The sequence below is a fragment of the Mustela nivalis genome, assembly GCF_964662115.1.
Source record: "Mustela nivalis genome assembly, chromosome: 15".
NCBI classification, from domain to species: Eukaryota; Metazoa; Chordata; class Mammalia; order Carnivora; family Mustelidae; genus Mustela; species Mustela nivalis.
Window position 1 is genome coordinate 4,324,837 of NC_139034.1, and position 20,780 is coordinate 4,345,616.

At 35.9% G+C, this 20,780-nt stretch overlaps 1 protein-coding gene across 7 annotated transcripts in view; it reads left to right on the top strand.

Annotated features, from left to right (window-relative positions):
* IFT88 (intraflagellar transport 88) overlaps window positions 1–20,780 on the top strand; it is a 150,560-nt gene that overhangs the window by 102,051 nt on the left and 27,729 nt on the right. For 6 of the 7 annotated variants that reach the window (XM_082701683.1, XM_082701677.1, XM_082701680.1 and 3 more), the window contains 3 exons: window positions 12,756–12,808; window positions 14,808–14,873; window positions 18,436–18,542. In XM_082701683.1, the coding sequence (XP_082557809.1) occupies window positions 12,756–12,808; window positions 14,808–14,873; window positions 18,436–18,542 (226 nt within the window). Of the gene's footprint in view, window positions 1–12,755; window positions 12,809–14,807; window positions 14,874–18,435; window positions 18,569–18,612; window positions 18,724–20,780 lie in introns of those variants that run through there. The other variant, XM_082701682.1, reaches the window with a different exon arrangement.

A 20,780-nucleotide genomic window follows, 5' to 3' on the forward strand; every position in this document is an offset into this window, starting at 1 on the left:
ATAAGAAAGGATCAGAGAAAAGCTCCAGAAACAACCACAAAACAAGTAATAAAATAGCAATAAATATATATCTATCGATGATTACTTTAAATGTAAGTCATTAAATGTTTCATCACACATAGGGTGTCAGGATGGTTAAAACAAACAAACAAGACCCCTCTATATGCTGCCTATAATTACTGACTTTAGACCTAAAGATATCTGCAGATCAAAAGTGAGGGGATAAAGAACATCTGTGATGCAAATGAATGTCAAAAGAAAGCCAGAGTAGCAATGTTTTATCAAACAAATGAGACTTTAAAACAAAGACTAACAAGAGACAAAGAAGAACACTATTTAATAATAAAGAGGAAAATCCAAAAGAAGATAAAACAATGGTATAAATATTTATGCACCCAAATACATAAAGAAAAACAAACATAAAGGAATCAATAATAATACAATAACAGTAGAGGACCTGAGCAACATATTTACATAAAGGGACAGATCATCTAAAAAAAAATCAAGAAAACAATGGCTCTGCATGACACTCTGGAATGATATATTTAACAGATGTGTTTGGAAAATTCCATCTTAAAAGGGCAGAATGCACATTCTTTTCAAGTGTGCAGAGAGCATTTTCCAAAATAGATTATATTAGGCACAATACAGACCTACACCAGTGCAAGAAAACTGAAGTCTTATCATGCACCTTTTCTGACCACAACGCAATGAAACTAGGAGTCAACCACAAGGAAAACTCTGGAAAGACCACAAATACATGGAGGTTAAATAACATGTGACTAAACAATGAAAGAATTAAAAGGACATTTAAAAAAAAGAAATTAAAAAGTACATGCAAAAAAATGGAAATGAAAACATGAGGGTCCAAAACCTCTGGGATAAAGCAAAAGTGGTTCTAAGACAGAAGTATATAGCAATACAGACCAACCTCAAGAAGCAAGAAAAACAATCTCAACCAACCAACCTAACCTTATACCTAAAGGAGCAAGAAAAAGAACAACAAATAAAACCTAAAACCAGCATAAAGGAGGAAATAATAAAGATGAGAGCAGAAATAAATGGTACCAAAATTAAAAAAAAAAAAAAAAAAAACCACAATAGGACAGATCAGTGAAACCAGGAGCTGCTTCTTTGAAATAATTGATAAACCTCTAGCCAGGCTTATCAAGAAAAAAAGAGAAAGTCTCAATTCAGCAAAGTAACAAATGAGAGAGGAAAATAACAGCTAACACCACACAAATAGTTATGAGACTATTATGAAAAACTGTATACCAACAAATTAGATGACCTAGAATAGATGGGTAAATTGCCAGAAATATATTAAGTTACCAAAACCGAGACAGGAAGAAGTCAAAAATTTGAAGAGACCAATAACCAGCCAAGAAGTTGAATCAATAATCAAAAACTTCCTGGGCGCCTGGGTGGCTCAGTGGGTTGAGCCATTGCCTTCGGCTCGGGTCATGATCTCGAGGTCCTGGGATCAAGTCCCGCATCGGGCTCTCTGCTTGGCGGGGAGCCTGCTTCCTCCTCCCTCTCTCTCTCTGCCTGCCTCTCTGCCTGCTTGTGATCTCTTGTCTGTCGAATAAATAAATAAAATCTTTTAAAAAAAAAATCAAAAACTTCCAAAAACAAAACTCGAGGACCAGGTGGCTTCACAAGAAAATTCTACCAAACATTTAAAGAAGAGTAAATAACTATTTTCTCAAACTATCCAAAGAAATAGAAATGGAAAGAAAACTTCCAAATTCATTCTGTGAGGCCAGCATTACTCTGATACTGAAACCAGATAAAGGCAATGCCAAAAATGCACTATGGGCCAATATCTCTGATGAACATAGACACAAAAGCCCTCAAAAAAATGCTGGCAAACTGAATCCAACAATACATTAAAAAAAAAAAATCACCACAATCAAGTGGGATTTATTCCTAGTTTGCAAAGGTGATTCAATATTTGCAAATCAGTTAACATGATACAACACATTAATAAGAGAAAGGACAAAACCATGTGATCATTTCAATAGATGCAGAAAAAGCATTTGACAAAGTGCAACATCCATTCATGATTTAAAAAAAATAATAACAAAGTAGGTTTAGAGGCAACATACCTCAAAATAATAAAGGCCATATATGAAAAACTCACAGCCAGCACTATCCTAAGTGGATAGTGAGAACTGAGAACTTTTCCTCTATAGTCAGGAATAACGTCACTTATTTCTTTGCATGTACTATATTTCTTTTTGTCTTTATTTCTTTTTGTAGTAGAAGTCTTAGCCACAGTGATCAGACAACAAAAAGAAATTAAAGTCATCCAGATTGGAAAGGAAGAAGTGAAACTTTCACTATTTGCAGATGACATGGTACTCTGTATAAAAACCCCAAAAGACTCTACAAAAAAAAAACTGCTAGAGGGGTGCTTTGGTGGCTGAGTTGGTTAAGCAGCTGCTTACTGCTCAGGTCATGATCTCAGGGTCCTGGGATCAAGCTGCACATCGGGCTCCCTGCTCAGCAGAGAGCCTGCTTCTCCCTCTCTCTCTCTCTGCTGCTCTGCGTACTTGTGCTCTCTCTGTGTCAAATAAATAAATAAAATCTTTAAAAAAAAATAACTGTTAGAACTGATACATGAGTTCAGCAAAGTTGCAGAATACAAAATAAACATACAGAAATCTGTTGCATTTCTGTACACCTGTATGAAGAAAGAGAAATTAAGGAATTAGTCCCATTAGTCCCATCTACAATCACACCAAAAATAATTAGGAATAAACCTAACCAAAGACATAAAGACCTGTATTCTGAAAACTATAGAACACTGATGAAAGAAACTGAGGAGGATATGAAGAAATTGAAAGACATTCCATACTCATGGATTAGAAGAGAATATATTATTAAAATGTCTATATTGCCCAAAGCAATCTACACATTTAATTCAATCATTATCAAAATAACCAATAGTATTTTTCATAAAACTAGAACTAATCCTAAAATTTGTATGGAACCACAAAAGACCCCAAATAGCCAAAGTAATTTTGAAAAAGTAAGCCTGAAGGCACCACAACTCTGGCATTAAGTTATATTACAAAGCTGTAGTAACCAAAAGAGTATGGTCCTGGCACAAAAACATACACATACACATAAACATACACATTAGATCAATGGAGCAGAATAGAAAACCCAGAAATGAGCTCACAGCTATATGGTCAATTAATCTTCAACAAAGCAGGAAAGAATATCTAACGGAAAATATCTAATGGAAAAAGATAGTCTCCCCAACAAATGGTGTTGGGAAAACAGGACAGCTACATGAAAAAGAATGAAACTGGACCATTCTCTTTTACTATACATGATAATAAATTCAAAATGGATTAAAGACTTAAATTTGAGACCTGAAGCCATAAAAATCCTGGAAGAGAGCACAGGTAGGAACCTCTTTGACATTGACCATAACAATTTCTTACTAGATGTCTCCTGAGGCAAGAAACGCAAAAGCAAAAATAAACTATAGGGACTACATCCAAATAAAAGACCTCTGCACAGTGAAATAAACAGTCAACAAAATTAAGGACAACTTACAGAATGGGAGAAGATATTTACAAATGGCCTATCCAATAAAAGGTGAGTATCCAAAATATATCAAGAAGTTATAGAACTCAACACCCAAAATACAAATCCAATTAAAAAATGGACAGAAGACATGAGCAAACATTTCTCCAGAGAAGACATACAGATGACCAAAAGACACGTGAAAAGATGCTCATAATCATTTATCAGGGAAATACAACTCAAAACTGCAATGAGGTACCCCTCACACTTGTTAGAATGTCTAAAATAATACAAGGAACAACAGGTGTTGGCTAGGATGTGGAGATAGAGGAACCCTCTTGCACTGTTGGGGGGAATACAAACTGATGCAAACACTATGGAAAATAGTATGGAGGCTCCTCAAAAGGTTAAAAGTGGTGATCCAGTAATTTTACTGGTAGGTATTTACTGAACGAATGAAAAAATACTAATTCAAAAGGAGACATGCACCCTGATGTTTATAGCAGCATTATTTACAATAGCCAAAGTATGGAAACAGCCCAAACATCCATCAGCTGATGAATGGATAGAGAAGATGTGTGTATTTCTGTGTGTGTGTGTGTGTGTGTGTGTGTGTGTGTGTGTGTGTGTGTGTGTGTGCTGGAATATTATTCAACCATAAAAAAAGAATGAAATCTTTGCAATGATTTGGATGGAGCTAGGACTATAATGGTAAGTAAAATAAGCCAGTCAGAGAAAGACTAATGCTATATGATTTCACTCATGTGGAATTGAAGAAACAAAACAAGTGTGCAAAGGGGGAAAAAAGAGAGAGAGGCAAAGCAAGAAACAGACTTTCAACTACAGAGAACAAACTGATGGTTACTGAGGGGAGGTGGGTGGGGTAGGGGGTTAAATAGGTGATGGTGATTAAGGAGTACACTTTTACACTGAGCACCAGGTCATGTATGGAATTGTTGAATCATTGTATATGTGAAATCACATTGTATGATCACATGTGAATCACAGTGTATATGTGAAACTAATATAATACTGTATGTTAACCAGAATTTATATAAAAACATTAAAAATTTTAAAAATAAAATAGGAGTTAACAACTACCCGCTACTACAGATTGCCTGGTTTTTATGGCTTGAGAGTTAAGGCTGGTTTTTTGTTTGTTTTGTTTTTAAGATTTTATTTATCTAGGGCCTGGGTGGCTCAGTCATTAAGCATTTGCCTTCAGCTTAGGTCATGATCCCAGGGTCCTGGGATCCAGCCCCACATCGGGGCCCCAATCAGGCTCTCTGCTCAGTGGGAAGCCTGCTTCTCCCTCTCCCACTTCCCCTGCTTGTGTTCCCTCTCTCGATGTGTTTTTGTCAAAAAGTTAAAGCCTTTTCATCTTATTTTATTTTGTTTTATTTCTTTTTAGTGTTCCAGAATTCATTGTTTAAAAAAATATATTTTATTTATCTGAGGGATTCATGGGTGGCACAACTCGTTAAGCATCTGCCTTCAATTTAGGTTATGATCTTGAGTCCTGGGATCAAGTCCCGCATCAGGCTCCCTGCTCAACAGGGAGCCTGCTTCTCCCTCTGCTTCTCTGCCTGGCTTTGTGGTCTCTCTCTGCCTCTCCACCTGGCTTGTGCTCTCTCTCTGACAAATAAATAAAAAATTTTTTTAAAAAGCATTTTATTTATCTGAGAGAGAGCGAGAGAACATAAGTAGGGGGAAGGGCAGAGGGAGAGGGAGTAGACTTCCTGCTGGGCAGGGAGCCTGATGATGGGCTTGATCCTAGAACCTCAAGATCATGACCTGAGCCAAAGGCAGATAGTTAACTTATTGAGCCACCCAGGTACCCCACTAAGACTGGTTTTATACCTTGTTAAATGGCTTAGAAAATAAGAGTATTTGTGTCATGTGAAAAGAAGAGAATGAAGGAGAAATTAAGACATGTTCAGATAAACAAAAGCTGAGGGAGTTTATTACCAGTACACCTACCCAACAGGAAATGCTAAAGGGTATTCTTCAGGCTGAACTGAAAAGTCACTAGACTATAATTCCCAAGACCTAAGAAAATATTAAAGAACACTTGTTAAGGTAACTTCATAGGTAAATAATAAACCAGTATTATATTTTTAGTTTGGCTTATAACCTTTCTTTCCCCTATATAATTTAAAAGGCAAACATAAAAGAATGCACAGAAAAGGAATGATGAGAATCAAAATAGTACACTACAAAAAATCAACTAAATACCCAAAAAGGACAGTAATGGAGGAATTGAGGAACTAAAAATATGAAATACACAGAACAAATATCTAAAAAGAAGAAGCAAAAAAAAAGAAGAAGAAGCAATCATCCCATATTAGTAATAACATTAATAACATTAGTAATAACTAATATAATAACATTAGTAATAACATTAGAAATAGATTAAAATCTTCCAATAAAAGAAAAAGATTGACAGATTAAATAAAATCGGTATCCATCTGTAAGCTGTCTGCAAGATACTGAATAAGCCAATAACAAGCAGAAAAATTTATAAATATGGAATCAGAGATAATTAAAACAGAGAATAGCAAAACAATAGAGAAAATCAGTAAAACCAAAAGCTGGTTCTTTAAGAAGATTAATAAAATTAACACATCTTTAGCTTAGATTGTTGAAGGAAAAGATAGAATACTTAAATTACTAAAATTATAAGTGCACATAGGGTCATTACTACCAATTTTGTAGAAACCAAAAGATCATAAGAATACTTTGAACAGTGGTATGCCAATGAGTTAGATAATATAGATATATCTGACAAATTTCTGGAAACACACAATAAACTTAAACTGATTCAAGAAGAAATATAAAATCTGAATAGACCTGTAATTAGTAGGGAGAGTGAATGAAGTAATCAAGTATTCCAACCAAAAAATCCCTGGACTAGATACCTTCACTGGTGAATTCTACTGAGATGATTGATGTTATGTGTCAACTTGACTGGCCACTGGGTGCCCAGATTAATCATTATTTCCAGATGAAACTAACATTTGAAATGATGGACTGAGTAAAGCAGATTGCCCGGCTCACTCTAATATTCATATAGAATCTCAAGGGACCTCGAACAGCCAAAACAATTTGAAAAAGAAAAAAGCTGGAGGTCTCACTTTCTGTTTTCAAAATTTGGTGCAGAAACTGCAGTAATCAAAACAATATTGACACAAAGACAGACATGGAGATGAATGGAATCTAGGACTCAGGGAGAAGTCCTTATGTATATAGTAAATTGATTTTCAACAAAGGTGCCAAAACCATTCAATGAGGAAAGGACAATCTTTCCAATCAAAGGCACTCAGAAATCTTGATCTCCACGTGGATATCAAGGAATGAAGTTGGACCCTTACCTTAGCCCATATAAAATTTAATTCAAAATAGATCAAAGACTTAAATGTAAGACCTAAAAGTATAAAACTCTCAGAATAAAACAGAGGGGAAGATATTTATCCTGTTGGATTTGACAATGATTTTTTAGATATAATGACATCAAAAGCACAGGCAATAAAAGAAAAAAAATAGATACATTAGACTTCATCAAAATTTAAAACTTCTTGGACATCAAAAGCCTCTATCAACAGAATGAAAAGATAGCCCACATATTTGCAAGCATATATCTGATAAGGGACTATATCTAGACTATATAGAGGACTTATGTGATTCAACAACAACAGGAACAAGAAGACATTTTAAAAATAGGCAAAGGATTTGAGTAGACATTTCCCCAAAGTGGTATACAAATGATCATTAAGCACACAGAAGTATTCTCAACATCGTTAGTCATTAGGAAAATGCAAATCAAAATCACCAGGAGACACCACTTCACAGCTTTTAGGGCAGCTGTTACATTTAAAAACAACAACAAAATAATAATAATAAAATTACATGGAGAAATTGTAACCCTGTACATTGCGGATAGAAATGTAAAGTGGTATTTTATGAAAAATCACTTGGTGGCTTCTCAGAAAGCTAATCTTAGAATTACCATATGATTCAGCAATTCTACTCCTAGATATATACAAAGGATTGAAAGCCGGAACTTAAACAGGTATTTGTATATGAGTAATTATAGCATTTTTCACAAAGGCCAAATGGTGGAAACAACCCAAGTAGCCATCCTGATGAATGGATAAACAACAAAATGTGGTTGTATACATGCAATGGAGTATTATTCAGCCATTAAAAGGAATGACATTCTGACACATGTTACAACATGTCATATGCTACAACCAGGAAAACATTATGCTAAGCAAAAGAAGCCAGACACAGAAGGACAAATATGGTGTGATCCCACTTGTACAAAATCTCTAGAATGGGCACATGCACAGAGACAGTATATTAGAGGTTACTAGAGTCGGGGGAGAAATGAAGGGTTAATACTTAGAGGTTGTGTGGTTTCTGTTTGGCCAATGGAAAGGTTTTGAAAAGACAGTAGTGGTGATTGTACAACATTCTGAATATAATTAATGCCACTGATGTGTGCACCCCAAAATGACCTAAAATGGCAAATTTTTTATCAGGTATATTTTAATCGAAATTTTAAAAAATTAATGTGATATACCAAAAGCCTTTGAATTATACATGTTAAATGAGTGTATTATATGTTACATGAATTGTATTTCAATAAAGCTATAAAAAGAGGGTACCTAGATATTGTTTCATTCATGTAAAGTTCAAAAATGCTAAATCATTGTTAAAAAGTCAGGATAGTAGGAGCGCCTGGGTGGCTCAGTGGATTAGGCCGCTGCCTTCGGCTCAGGTCATGATCTCAGGGTCCTGGGATCAAGCCCCGCATCAGGCTCTCTGCTCAGCAGGGAGCCTGCTTCCCCCTTTCTCTCTGCCTGCTTGTGATCTCTCTCTCTGTCAAATAAATAAATAAAATCTTTAAAAAAAAAAAAGTCACTGGGCGCCTGGGTGGCTCAGTGGGTTGAGCCGCTGCCTTCGGCTCAGGTCCTGGTCTCAGGGTCCTGGGATCGAGTCCCGCGTCGGGCTCTCTGCTCAGCAGGGAGCCTGCTTCTCTCTCTCTCTCTCTCTCTCTCTCTGCCTGCCTCTCCATCTACTTGTGATCTCTCTCTGTCAAATAAATAAATAATCTAAAAAAAAAAAAAGTCAGGATAGTAGTTGCCTTTGTAGATGAAGGAAGTAATTTTGGAAGGGAGTGTGAAGAAGGCTTCTAGGGTGTTGGCAATATCCTGTTTCTTGAACTGCAGGGCAATTACATGAGTTACTTTATGATGGTTTATTGAGCTGTGTAATGTTTTGTGCACTTTTCCATATGTGTTATACTTCACAATAAAAGATGTAAAAACTAAAGAAAAAAGATAATGTGAGCAAAGAAAGGCAACATTTGCCCTAGGCTGGGGGAGCCATTTGGAAACGTAGGGAGAAGGGTATTTTTATTGTCATGATGATGGGGAAGCACTGTGGGTATTAGGTACGGAGCCACCAAGGATGGTAAACATTCTGTAATGTGCAGAGAACCTGTGCAGTGAGTTGTCTCACCCTAAATGCCAGTAGCACCTTCACAAAATGCTACATTGGAACATGTTGATAGTACGGTTTTGTTCCTGAGAGTTCATCTTAAAACTCTAGTCTTTTCTCTGGGGCCTCAGTGTATTCAGAGGAGCATCCTGGTAACTTCATAGGTAAATATGTGCCTCAGGAATGTAAGCCTGGCTCTCGTCATTCCAGCAGCTGAAAGGGGCTGAACTGAGCATCTCCTTGCTCCAGAAGCTGACTCTGCCCCATCCTTCAGTTTTCTGTCCAGCACCCTGGGGTGGAGTCTTCCTGAAGCTCCTAGGGGTAGGGGTGCCCTGGCTACACAGAGGGGGTGTCCAACTGCTTTTCAGTCACATTCCCAGCCTGTTTTCCTTTTTGTAGTTTCATGCCTACCCCCTCTTCCTCAGAGCTGGTGATTCCAATTCTTGAGCATTTCTTGTGTTTGCAGAGAAGATCTGAACACATGTTTTCAGTATGCTGTTGGCAAGCACTTGAGTTTTATCTTTCTTTGCCCTGCTAAAGTCAGGTTCCACTTTTTTTTTTTATCTATTATACATCATTTGTATATGGTTTTGAAGTTTCATCTGAGACAGAATTTGAACTCATCTTTCTTATCCTCCCTGTTTTGGGGGGATGATTTCCAGAAACTCATTGTAAAGTACAAGGTTTTTACTCTGCCATCTTAAATCCGGAAGTCATGACTTTCCAGTGGTGCTTACTTATTCCAAATACAGAGATCATAATTCTTCCCTGTGGTAATTCTCAGACTCTATCCCTCATTACTTTCTGAAAGTGTGACATAAGGGATTTATATGGGATATTATCCTGGTAAATACTGTTGGGACAGTGACCTTAGGCAAGCTTGTCTGCATCTCCATTTCCTTCTCCTTGAAGATGAACAGGTAGAATGAATTGTTGTCTGAGGCTACTTCCACTTCTAATATTTCATAATTCTATAATTTAAAGCTAAGTCATTGTAGATTTAAAATACTTCAAACAATTAGTACAGTCCTCTATTCATTATACTGTGCTAGGCAATTTATAACCAGTTTGCTGGGGGTGCTGGGGCAAGGGGATGTTATTTTAAATCACTATGTCTTTAATGTGCTATCTGTAAAATAGTAGTATTTTTCTTTACTTTGAGGATTGGGGAGAGAAGTAGGTATTCATTCAAGAAGTAAACTTGACTTATTATTTATAAACTAGGTTCTGATAGTAAGACAGATAAAAGAGACAAGCCAAAACAATTAGCTTTTTCATTTACTTTTCAGCAAAACTGTCCTAACCTATATTAATAGTGTCTCGGCTCTCTCTAGTTACTAAAAGTAACAATAGGATCGTGGCAGTTTAATTCCGAAGATTAATAAAATACATCTATCTCGTGTCCTAAATTGTACTTCGTTTCATTTATTATACATGACAGCTTATCAACTATTGCAATGCATAAAAGCTTGTGATGATAATATACATTAAATCAGTATCCAATTATCTGTGCTAATGGAAGCGAGCAATGTCGCAGATAATCTGCAGTAATGATCTACTGTAATTAATAACCCAGAATGTTATCTACTCCTTATTAACATTAAGTCACTGAACTCTGTTCTTCCTCTCTTCACTGGGCTACTTTAGTGGTTGAAAATAATCCATTTTCCATATAAGGATGTATACATATCCTTGCATACACTACTGCTCTAGTGTTTTTTAAATTTCCCAGTAGGTGACATTCATGAAATAAGGCTTTCCTAAAGAAGAGAAAAGAAATGGTTATAATAATAGCTAGTGTTTATTATTTACATATATTGTGTTATTTAATCCTCACAACAACTTTACAAAGTAGGTACTATTATTATCCCCACTTTGTAGATGAGTAAACAGAGATGGAATTTTAAATAACTTACCAAGTTCACAGAATTAAAAGGTTACCAAACTAAAAATCATAATCCCAACCTTGAAGGAAATAATAAAGATACATACTTGAATATGTAAATGAGAAGGAATTAATAATTAGTGATCTCCCAGTATATATCAGGCATCATGTTAGGTCCTAGGAACACAAAGACTCCGCTTCCTTTGGGAATTTATAGTTTAATAAGATATTTCAAAACTTAATAATAATGTAGTATAGTAAATGCAGTACTAACAGATTCTAGGACATTAGAAGAGTGCCTAAAATGTCTAATCCTGTCAAGCATGAAAGAGCATAAACGAGGTTGGAATGAGCCTCCAAGTAGAAGTAATGGTGTGTGGAAAGACTAGGAATCTAGAAAATGCAGTGAATGTAGGGGACTCTGTCCTCCTGTTTGGACTTATAGCATGAAATGTTAGGCAGGGCACCACGGAATGGAGTTGGAGAGGCAGCAAATGGCTAACAGTGGATGAACTGGATTAGGACCTTGGAGTTAACATGTGGTTAGAAGGGAGGTGATTCATTTTAAAGAGGGAAGTAATGTGATTAGATACATGATTTCTTTAGATCAAAGGGGATGGCTATGTAGGGAGTGGATTTGAGGTTAAGTAACTTGCCCAAGTAGTAGGGCTGTGATTTAAACCCTGATTTAATCTAACTCCAAATGTGGTAGCTGTGCCATCAATTTGAGTAGGGGTGAGGCTATCTGTCTTTGAAGTCATCAGGTAAATGGAAGGAAGAGTCTAAAAAGAAAGAAAAACATTCAGTTATTTCCTGGTCTTTCATTTCTTCAAATTTTGTTTTCTTATTTTCTTAGATATTTGTAACTGTCTTTAGAAATCCTGGTCATGATTACTTATTTTAGAAAAAGACATTGGGAGATGGGGAGGAGAAGTGAGTTGGGGGATATTAGAGGGGGAGACAAACCATGAGACACTGTGGACTCTGAGAAACAAACTCCAAGGGTTTTGGAGGGAAGGGGGTAAGGGGTTGGGTGAGCCTGGTGGTGGGTATTAAGGAGGGCACGTATTGCCTGGAGCACTGGGTGAGGTACATAAACAATGAATTTTGGAGCACACACATACACACATAGATTTTTTATAAAGGAAAAGGTTATAAAATTTGGGGGGGGGCAGGTGTCTTATTTGGCTTTGTATTCCCCAAATTTTGTATAAATGGTCCATCTGATAAGTGTTGGTTGAATTACATAATGTGGTAGTACCCTCAAATACTGCATAATGGAATTTTAAAAAAAAGGCTGAGAGCCTGTAGCTTTGCATAATAACCAGGATCACCAAAAAAAAAAGAAGAAGAAGAAAAAATTTTAAGAGGCCAAAAAAGGATGAATACAATTCTTTTTTACTCTGTCTTTATCTAATTATTCACACACAAGGTCAGAAATTGCTTCATGGGTACTTAGTTTGCAAGCCTAAATTTCTAATCCTTACGGTACTAAGCCAAAGTATAAAATTATGGCAAAGATATGATAATGTTTAAAATAGAATGCAGTTGTCTTTAGCCAAACAGGTTAAGTGGTTCACATAAAATCTAAATAAGGCGTTTGAACTAGATTGAAGGACTCTTAAATTTAAATTTTCTAATATGCATATGATAGGTAATAATGAAAGAAATTATATATATGCCATTGTCAATAATAAAGATCTAATCAAAGGTCAAAAAAGATTTGAAAAAACTTGAAAGATAATATAGATGTATAGCTTTATAAAACTGATCATCACAGATTATTTCTATTTCATTTCTGATTTCATATAATTTATTTCTTTTATAGGCCTACACAAGTGAAATGGCAGCTGATGGTAGCTAGTTGTTTTAGAAGAAGTGGTAAATGCTTTAATTTTATTCATTTTATATACTTTACTTCTTTATATCTTTTAGGTAATTATCCACATAATGGTTTTCCAACTGCATATTTGTTTATTAAAACATTAGCTTTTGATTACTATATATATTGAACAATTATATGAGAAACATAGTAATTACGACATACAAAAAAAGTTAGGCTTACAAAGTGGGTCTTAATCATATAATCCATCACTGCTATTAAGAACAGAGTCATTATTTTTCAAAGTTAACATGTAATCATTTTGACAACTTTGTCTCAGAAAAATAGACATTCTGTACACATTAGTTTACATTTCCATTTTCTGTTCACCTAATTCTAAACATCGTAGTAGGCTCTGCCAAACTTTCAAAAACTGTCTCACACCAGAGGAGCTTGAAGAAGGCCCCGAACCAGAACAACTGGGGCAGTGTTTTCTATACCAAATACCACTAGGTATCTTTGTGTTTTCAGGAACTGTTTTTATTCCATCCTGTACTGCTACACTTGTCCTGAAGCATGGAGCAAGGCAAATTAGTAGTGTTGGACTAACCAGGAAGTGAATGATATAATTAAGACTTTCAGCAGAGATTAAGTAAGGAGATAAATGTTAATAGATTTGTAATCCCTCTTATAGAGCCAAATGATCCAGGAAAATAAATTCCTCAATCCAAGGGGAGCGCAAATGTGACAGTATTAACAGTGTTCTCATCCAGTTTTGTGGGTTTCTTTCTTTATCCCCGTGAGCTCTTTCAGAATGGCAGGAGTCCTCAAATCATTTAGATCATTGGTCTTTGCTGTTACTGTATTTCCTATGAGATCTATAACATCACTGTGCTGTATGCACATGTTATTGATATCAGAGTGAGTTCCGAGTTACCAGTGTTCATTACTGTGTCAGGCCTATGTAAAATGTACATGCATATGAGGTATTCTGAGTGATTTAAGATGGAACCTCCCTTGTGTTACTGAAGTACAGATCAGAAGAATAGAAGCTGATATTTATTGAGAGCTGCTGGATGCTGGGTACTTCCTGTCTCTGTTGCATCCAGTTCTCACCACAGCTCTTGGAGGGTCAGGATGGCTAGGCTTTGCGTATAGTAGGGCCCAGAGAGATTCATTGTTTACTGAGATTTTAGCAAAGATCAAAAATTCATTTTTTCCTATTCTTTGCTGCTATGAAGCTAAATTTATAGTATTATAAAACAAAATGCTTTCTGTAAACTTTTTAATGTTTCAATTTTTAAGTTTTTGAATTTGTCAGTTCTTCTGAAATAATCTTTAATTTTTAGAAATTGAATAGATCTTAATTTTGACACATTTTTTAAGAACTAAACTAAGTTTCTCTTTTTAAGCTTTTTGTCTTCTTTTTTTTTTTTTAAGATTTTATTTATTTATTTGACAGAGAGAGAGACAGCAAGAGAGGGAACACAAGCAGAGGGAGAGGGAGAAGGATACTTCCTGATGAGCAGAGAGCTCAGGGCTTGATCCCAGGACCATGGGATCATGACCCAAGCCGAAGGCAGATGCTTAACAACTGAACCACCCCAGTCACCCCCCTTTTTTTTTTTTTTTTTTTAGATTTTAATTTATTTATTTGACAGAGAACAGGAGAGCACAGGCAAGGGGAATGGGAGAGGAAGAAGCAGGTCCCCCACTGAGCAGGGAGCCCAATGTGGGGCTTGATCCCAGGACCCTGGGATCATGACCTGAGCCAAAGGCAGCCACTTAACTGACTGAGCCACCCAGGTGCCCCAAAGACTAAACTAAGTTTCAGTCATCACCCTTTTACTTCTGCTCTACCCCTTTTTCAAATTTCTCTGTACATTTTCTTTCAGAAGTTATATTAATCATAGTTTATATATGCTTGTGGAAGACATGAAAGTCTTCTTATTAAACCAATAAATGGTGCCAGTGTCTTGAATTAAAATTACTACTTTGCTGAATCTTATTAAGTTTTATAATCTGCTAGTGTGGCTTTTTCTCTTTTTTTATTTATAGGTAACTACCAAAAAGCATTAGATACTTATAAGGATATTCACAGAAAATTTCCAGAAAATGTTGAATGTGAGTTTACACCTTGTAACTTTGAAGCTATAAGTTCTCACATTTTATGTCATTAAGTGTGATACCTACATTTGCTACAGTATATATATTGTATATATAACTACCAGCCTATAATTTGTGATACATGATTACACATATGGTTATATGATCAGAAATTTTGACTATGCAGGTACATTGTATAGAATTTAATTTTTGATGGATTTAAGTATACCACTGGGTTCTCTTTAGTAGTAAACATCTGTATTTCAGGTTTTATGAAATTTGAAGAATAAATTTTGTTTTTTTTAAAGTTCATAAACTGATGTTTTATAGAAAACACATTTTTTAAAAATTATTTTTTTGTGAGAGAGAGAGAGGGCATGAGCAGGGGGAAGGACAGAGGGAGAGGGAAAAGCAGGCTCCCTGGGGAGCCCAATGTGGGGCTGGGTCACAGGGTCCCCAGATCATAACCTGAGTCAAAGGCAAACACCCCACCGATTGAGCCACCCAGGCACCCCAGAAAAGGCATTTTTAACTCCACTTAATATGCAACTTTCTGAGGTTGAAAAATACTTTCAGAGTTTATGAAAGTAGAACAATCATCTTGCTCATACAGATAGCAAATGAATTTTAACGTTACTTCAAGTTTAAAACATTATGTTGGTATTGGGCTTATTTCTCTTTTGTGAAATTCGCTTTGTAGAAAATACTCATTTATTCCCCATCTTGTTGCATAATGGGTTTTATGTAACTTAAAGTAATAACGTGAAGTATTACAGGAGTTCCAACAACAAAATCACAATCAAGAAAATACAAAATACCTATATTTACATGCTGCATACTCCCACTAAACTCTGTATTTGGCCCTGAATAGCTTTACACCTAAAGGAAAGAGAAAAAATGTAATCAGTTATATAATCTTTTCTATTTATGAGGAAACAGAGTAATTCCTTGGGAAGACAAAAACATTCATTTCTAACTCTTCATTTATGTTGTGAAAGCAAAAGATATATTTGATAAGATCAATTAAAGTAGCAGCTCCTTGCTTTTGTGACATCCCCACAGCAAATAAAATGTTTGAAAGACTTCTTAATTTTGTCTTTCAGTAACAATGAACACTATAAACAATCAATTTCAGTTCAGTAAGATAAATCTTTTCCATGCCAAGTTTTCCAGTGGCCCAGCCTGATCCGGAAATGAGATGTACTGCATGTTCCTTCATTAATTTTTTTCTCCATTTGGCTTTTGTGAAAGATCAACAGCAGAGAGCTCAGAATTATGACCTTTGGTAGCATCTTAGGAGCAAGAACTTTTCTAATGCTGATTAGAAGCTGATTTGTTTTTACAGGGGTAGTTTGCAAATGCCATCAGGAAACAGGCTATCTGGGAATTACATGTAAAACTTTAAAAAGCGTAAATTTCTAGCTCAACCTACAGAGATTCTCATTTAGGTTTGCAGTAGACACAGATATCTTTCATTTCCTATTTTTTTTTTTTAATTTTTATTTATTTGTTTGAGAGAGGGAGAGAGAGAGCGCATACAAATGGAGGGGAGGGGAAGAGAGAGGGAGAACCAGACTCCCTGGTTGAGTGGCTGAGCGGCTAAGCGGGGAACCTGATACAGGCCCAATCCCAGGACCCCAGATTATGATCTGAGCCGGAAGTCAGATGCTTAACCAACTGAGCCACCCAGATGCCCCTCCTATGTCTTTTTTATAAGTTTTTTTATGTAATTCTTAATCTCAGTCACCTTAGGAAACTGGTGATTCAGAGATTAAATGAGTGGTAGCAATATCTTTTGTAAAAATGAAGCAACCCAAAAGTCTGCTGGGCAGACTTCCCCACCTTGGCACCATTTAGGATGAGCTAATTCTGTATTGTGGGCAGCCATCCTACAGATTATAAAATATTTTAGCAGCATCCCTGGCCTCTACCCACCAGATGCTCCTAGCACTTCCACTCATTACAAAGACAGAAATGTCCCCAGACATTGCCAAATTGCATTGACAGAATTGCCGCTGATGAAGAACCCCCGCGGTGGCTATAGTACCTCTGCACTGGACCAATACAGGGAGAATCTGCACGCAAGTCCAAATGTCTTTCTTTATTGAGAGTTTAAGATTCACACTAAGGTGCCCCTAGCCAGCTCAGTGGGTGGAGCATGTGACTCTTGATCTCAGGGGTATGAGTTTGAGCTCTCTGTGGGTGTAGAGATTACTTATAAATAAAATACTTTTTTAAAAAAGCATTCACTCCAAAAATTAAATGAATGATTACCTGTGTCATAGGGAATGTTCAAGATGACTTCGGCCTGGATAATTTTCAAAACAAATTATACTTTGTCTACCCTAACTATAGTGATAGAAAAAAAAAATTTTGGTGTAATATCTTGTTTTGAGCAGAGTAGTTTTCTGATAAACCCAACAGGGTAATTCATTTTTAAGATATATTCTTCAGTTAGCAAAAATTGACCAGCTCTAGAGAGTTTAGATGACATACTATATTTCAGAGACTACCAAAAACAATGATTTTTATTTTACATTAAATATTCCTAAGCTACTCTTTCTAAGGATAGGTAGGTAAGAGAAATAGTTAAGTATTATTTGTAAAATATATGTAAATTATGTTCTTATTATGAATTATTAAGATAAATGTATACATGGGCAATTTATATAGTGACATTTTAAATTATTTTGGTACCATTACTTTTACAATATGTTAGTGGTCATGAATTGCTGACTTACAAATTCTTGTGAATGCTACAATGTTGGTATACAGCACTGTTCAAGTACTGTGGGCATGACAGAAAGAAAACGGATGAAAAATTCCTGCGAAGAGAAAGGCAATAAACAAATACATATGTCAGTAGTCATAAGTGGTGTAAAGGAATAATAGATAAAGACATAAAGATTATGGGAAGGCCTCTAAGTAGATGGTGTGGTCTCACCTGAGGGCAAGGCAGGTAGAGACTCTGTCCCTTTAGGTCCTCTTTCAAGGAAGACCATTTCCCTAGGGCCAGAGAATACAAACTGTAGTTAATTTTTTATTTTTTATTTTTTAGATTTTATTTATTTATTTATTTATTTTAAATTTTTTTAAAGATTTTATTTATTTATTTGACAGAGAGATCACAAATAGGCAGAGAGACAGACAGAGAGAGAGATGAGGAGAAGCAGGCTCCCTGCTGAGCAGAGAGCCCCATGCGGGACTCGATCCCAGGCCCCTGGGATCATGACCTGAGCCGAAGGTAGAGGCTTAACCCACTGAGCCACCCAGGTGCCCCTAGATTTTATTTATTTGACAGAGATCATGAGTAGGCAGAGAGGCAGGCAGAGAGGGGGAAGCAGGCTCCCTGATGAGCAGAGAGCCCGATGTTGGGCTCGATCCCAGGACTCTGGGATCATAACCTGAGCCGGAGGCAGAGGCTTTAACCCACTGAGCCACCCAGGCGCCCTGTAGTTAATTTTTAATAGAAACAAACACTGTATCATTCCTAGTTGTGTCCCCAAGATTGAGACTTTGATTTGTTATATTTTCAACATTGTGCATTAATATTTTTCTAAAACCTTTTTTTACAATTTAGGTCTGCGTTTCTTGGTTCGTCTCTGCACAGATATTGGATTAAAAGAAGTTCAAGAATATGCAACAAAACTCAAGAGACTGGAAAAAATGAAAGAAATAAGGGAACAGGTATCTCATATGGGCCGAAAACTGCTGTCTGTTAATTTTCAAAATGTCAGCCTTCTGTAGCTCAACTGAGTGATTCTGAGGGCTTCTCTCAATAAAATAAAGTTGAAATTTTTTTCTGCTATGGCACAAAAGGAAGAATAGCTAAAATTCTACTTTGAGGATAAAATTCTATCAAGAACCACTTCTTAATAGGAGAAAGTGCATGCATCAGAATCAACATACATGGATGATTGCTCATAGACAAATCACTGTAACTTTCCTGAACATAAAATAACTTACAGATTAATTTATGCAGTTAATTTCAATTGGAGTGTCCTGTGGCCCATGGAAGCCAAGCTAAAGACTATATAATAATAGTACTTTCTCTTTAAGCTTTTTCATTATGTAGTAGAACATGGCTCTGAGGATAATATTAATATACATGGAAGCATTTTATTTCTGTGTTTCATGCAATATGTGGAATAACCGTGTTCTTATTTTTACTTCTTTAAGAGAATAATCTCTCTTAGGTTTAAGACTGAATATTTAAAAATTTAACACGATTTTTGAGTGTCTGCCTTTCATTGAAAGAAAATATATTCTTTAAGACTAGACTTTTAATTATCTTGGATAATTAAATCTAAAGTCCATGTTTGGATTCAAAGTATGGTTATCTTTGCTTTGAGATGTGATCTGGTTGTTTTATTCTCAGTTATTTAAGGATTATGAGCATGACATAAATTTTTACCTTAAAAATCCTGTAAAATATCAAGTTGGCATTAAAATGCCATGGTAGGGTATATAGTTTAAAACTTGCTGCAAAGACCAATTTACTACCATTAATCAGTTGCTAAATTAGGTAACCTATGTGAAAGCTTTGTCAAATTAAATGGGTATAAATCAAAATTCAGGTTATCATAATTGTCCTCATAATCACTATTAAATGTGTTTCATTAAGAAGAATCAAAAATAAGTATATATTTCAAACCAAGAACATTATTTAGATCTTAAAATTAGTTGTTATGTCAAGTTACTTAGTATAGAACCATGGAAATAGTCAAAGTCTTTAAGGCTTCCTAAGTTTAATAATCAGTAGTTTAAGTTTATACTGAACTGAAAACAAATTAATACAAATACAAACTAATACAAATTATGGATCATGCATAATACTCTTCTTGCAACTTACAACCTTAATCAAGAAAACTGGCATATGCATTACCATCTCTGATTTAGTAGACTTCTAATGTTTTACATAATAAATAGCAGCCCTTCTAACTTGATAACTCCTTCTTACTCTCTCCTAAAAGCCCTTCTAACAAGGGTTGATAACTCAAGCTGTAGGAAGTCTGATTCTGAGGAGTCCCTGGGAAATGAACTTTAAGGGCAGAGACCAAATACTCCCCCTTTAAAGAGATGCAGAGTTGCTTTTGCACAATTTTTTTATTGCTTGATTTTCCCATGCTTAGTTTGAGCCATTATTTATACTGTGCTCTGGTTCTGGTCTTCGTAGTACTTCATCTTTACATAGGCTTCCTCTCTTCCTTTGTCCTCTTACCTCATCTTCTTTCCTTTATGCATTCTCTCTCTGTGGTGTTAAACTCTTTGTCTGGCTGACTGCTGTGAGCTAATATTCTCGTGGACTGTTGGATCATACTATTAAGAATAAATATGTAGGTGAGCATGGGTGGCTCAGTCACCTGAGCCTTCAGCTCAGGTCATGATCTCAGGGTCCTGGGATCCAGCCCTGTACAGGGCTCTCTGCTCAGTGGGAAGTCTGCTTCTTGCTCTGCCCTTCACCCCTCTGTTGCTCGCTCTCTCTCTTTCTCTCAAATAAATAAAGCCTTAAAAAAAAAAGTGAATATGTAAATGTCACTGAGACTGCTTTTCCTTTCTAGTTAGTACTCAGCCTTTTGATTCCTCTTCCATCAAAATACTTATATATACATTGACTATAGTCAGTTTTTATCTGTTTATCTCATAGAACTGACATCCTTCCACTGTCTTTGCTTAAATAATTCCCTAATGACTTAATTAAGAATACTTCAGTAAACTCATACAAGTTACCATTGATGCATTTAGATTAGATCCAGTGTTTCTCTTACTTATTTACTCCAATTAACATCTTACAGTGCTTGAGCTGTGCCTCTTTTGGTGATATTTTATCTCTGCCCTCATTGTAATCCGTATAAAACCTAAGGTCACTTTGCTATCTTCTCTCAAATGTTAACTGGTTAATCTTTCTTTAGAATCAGACTCACA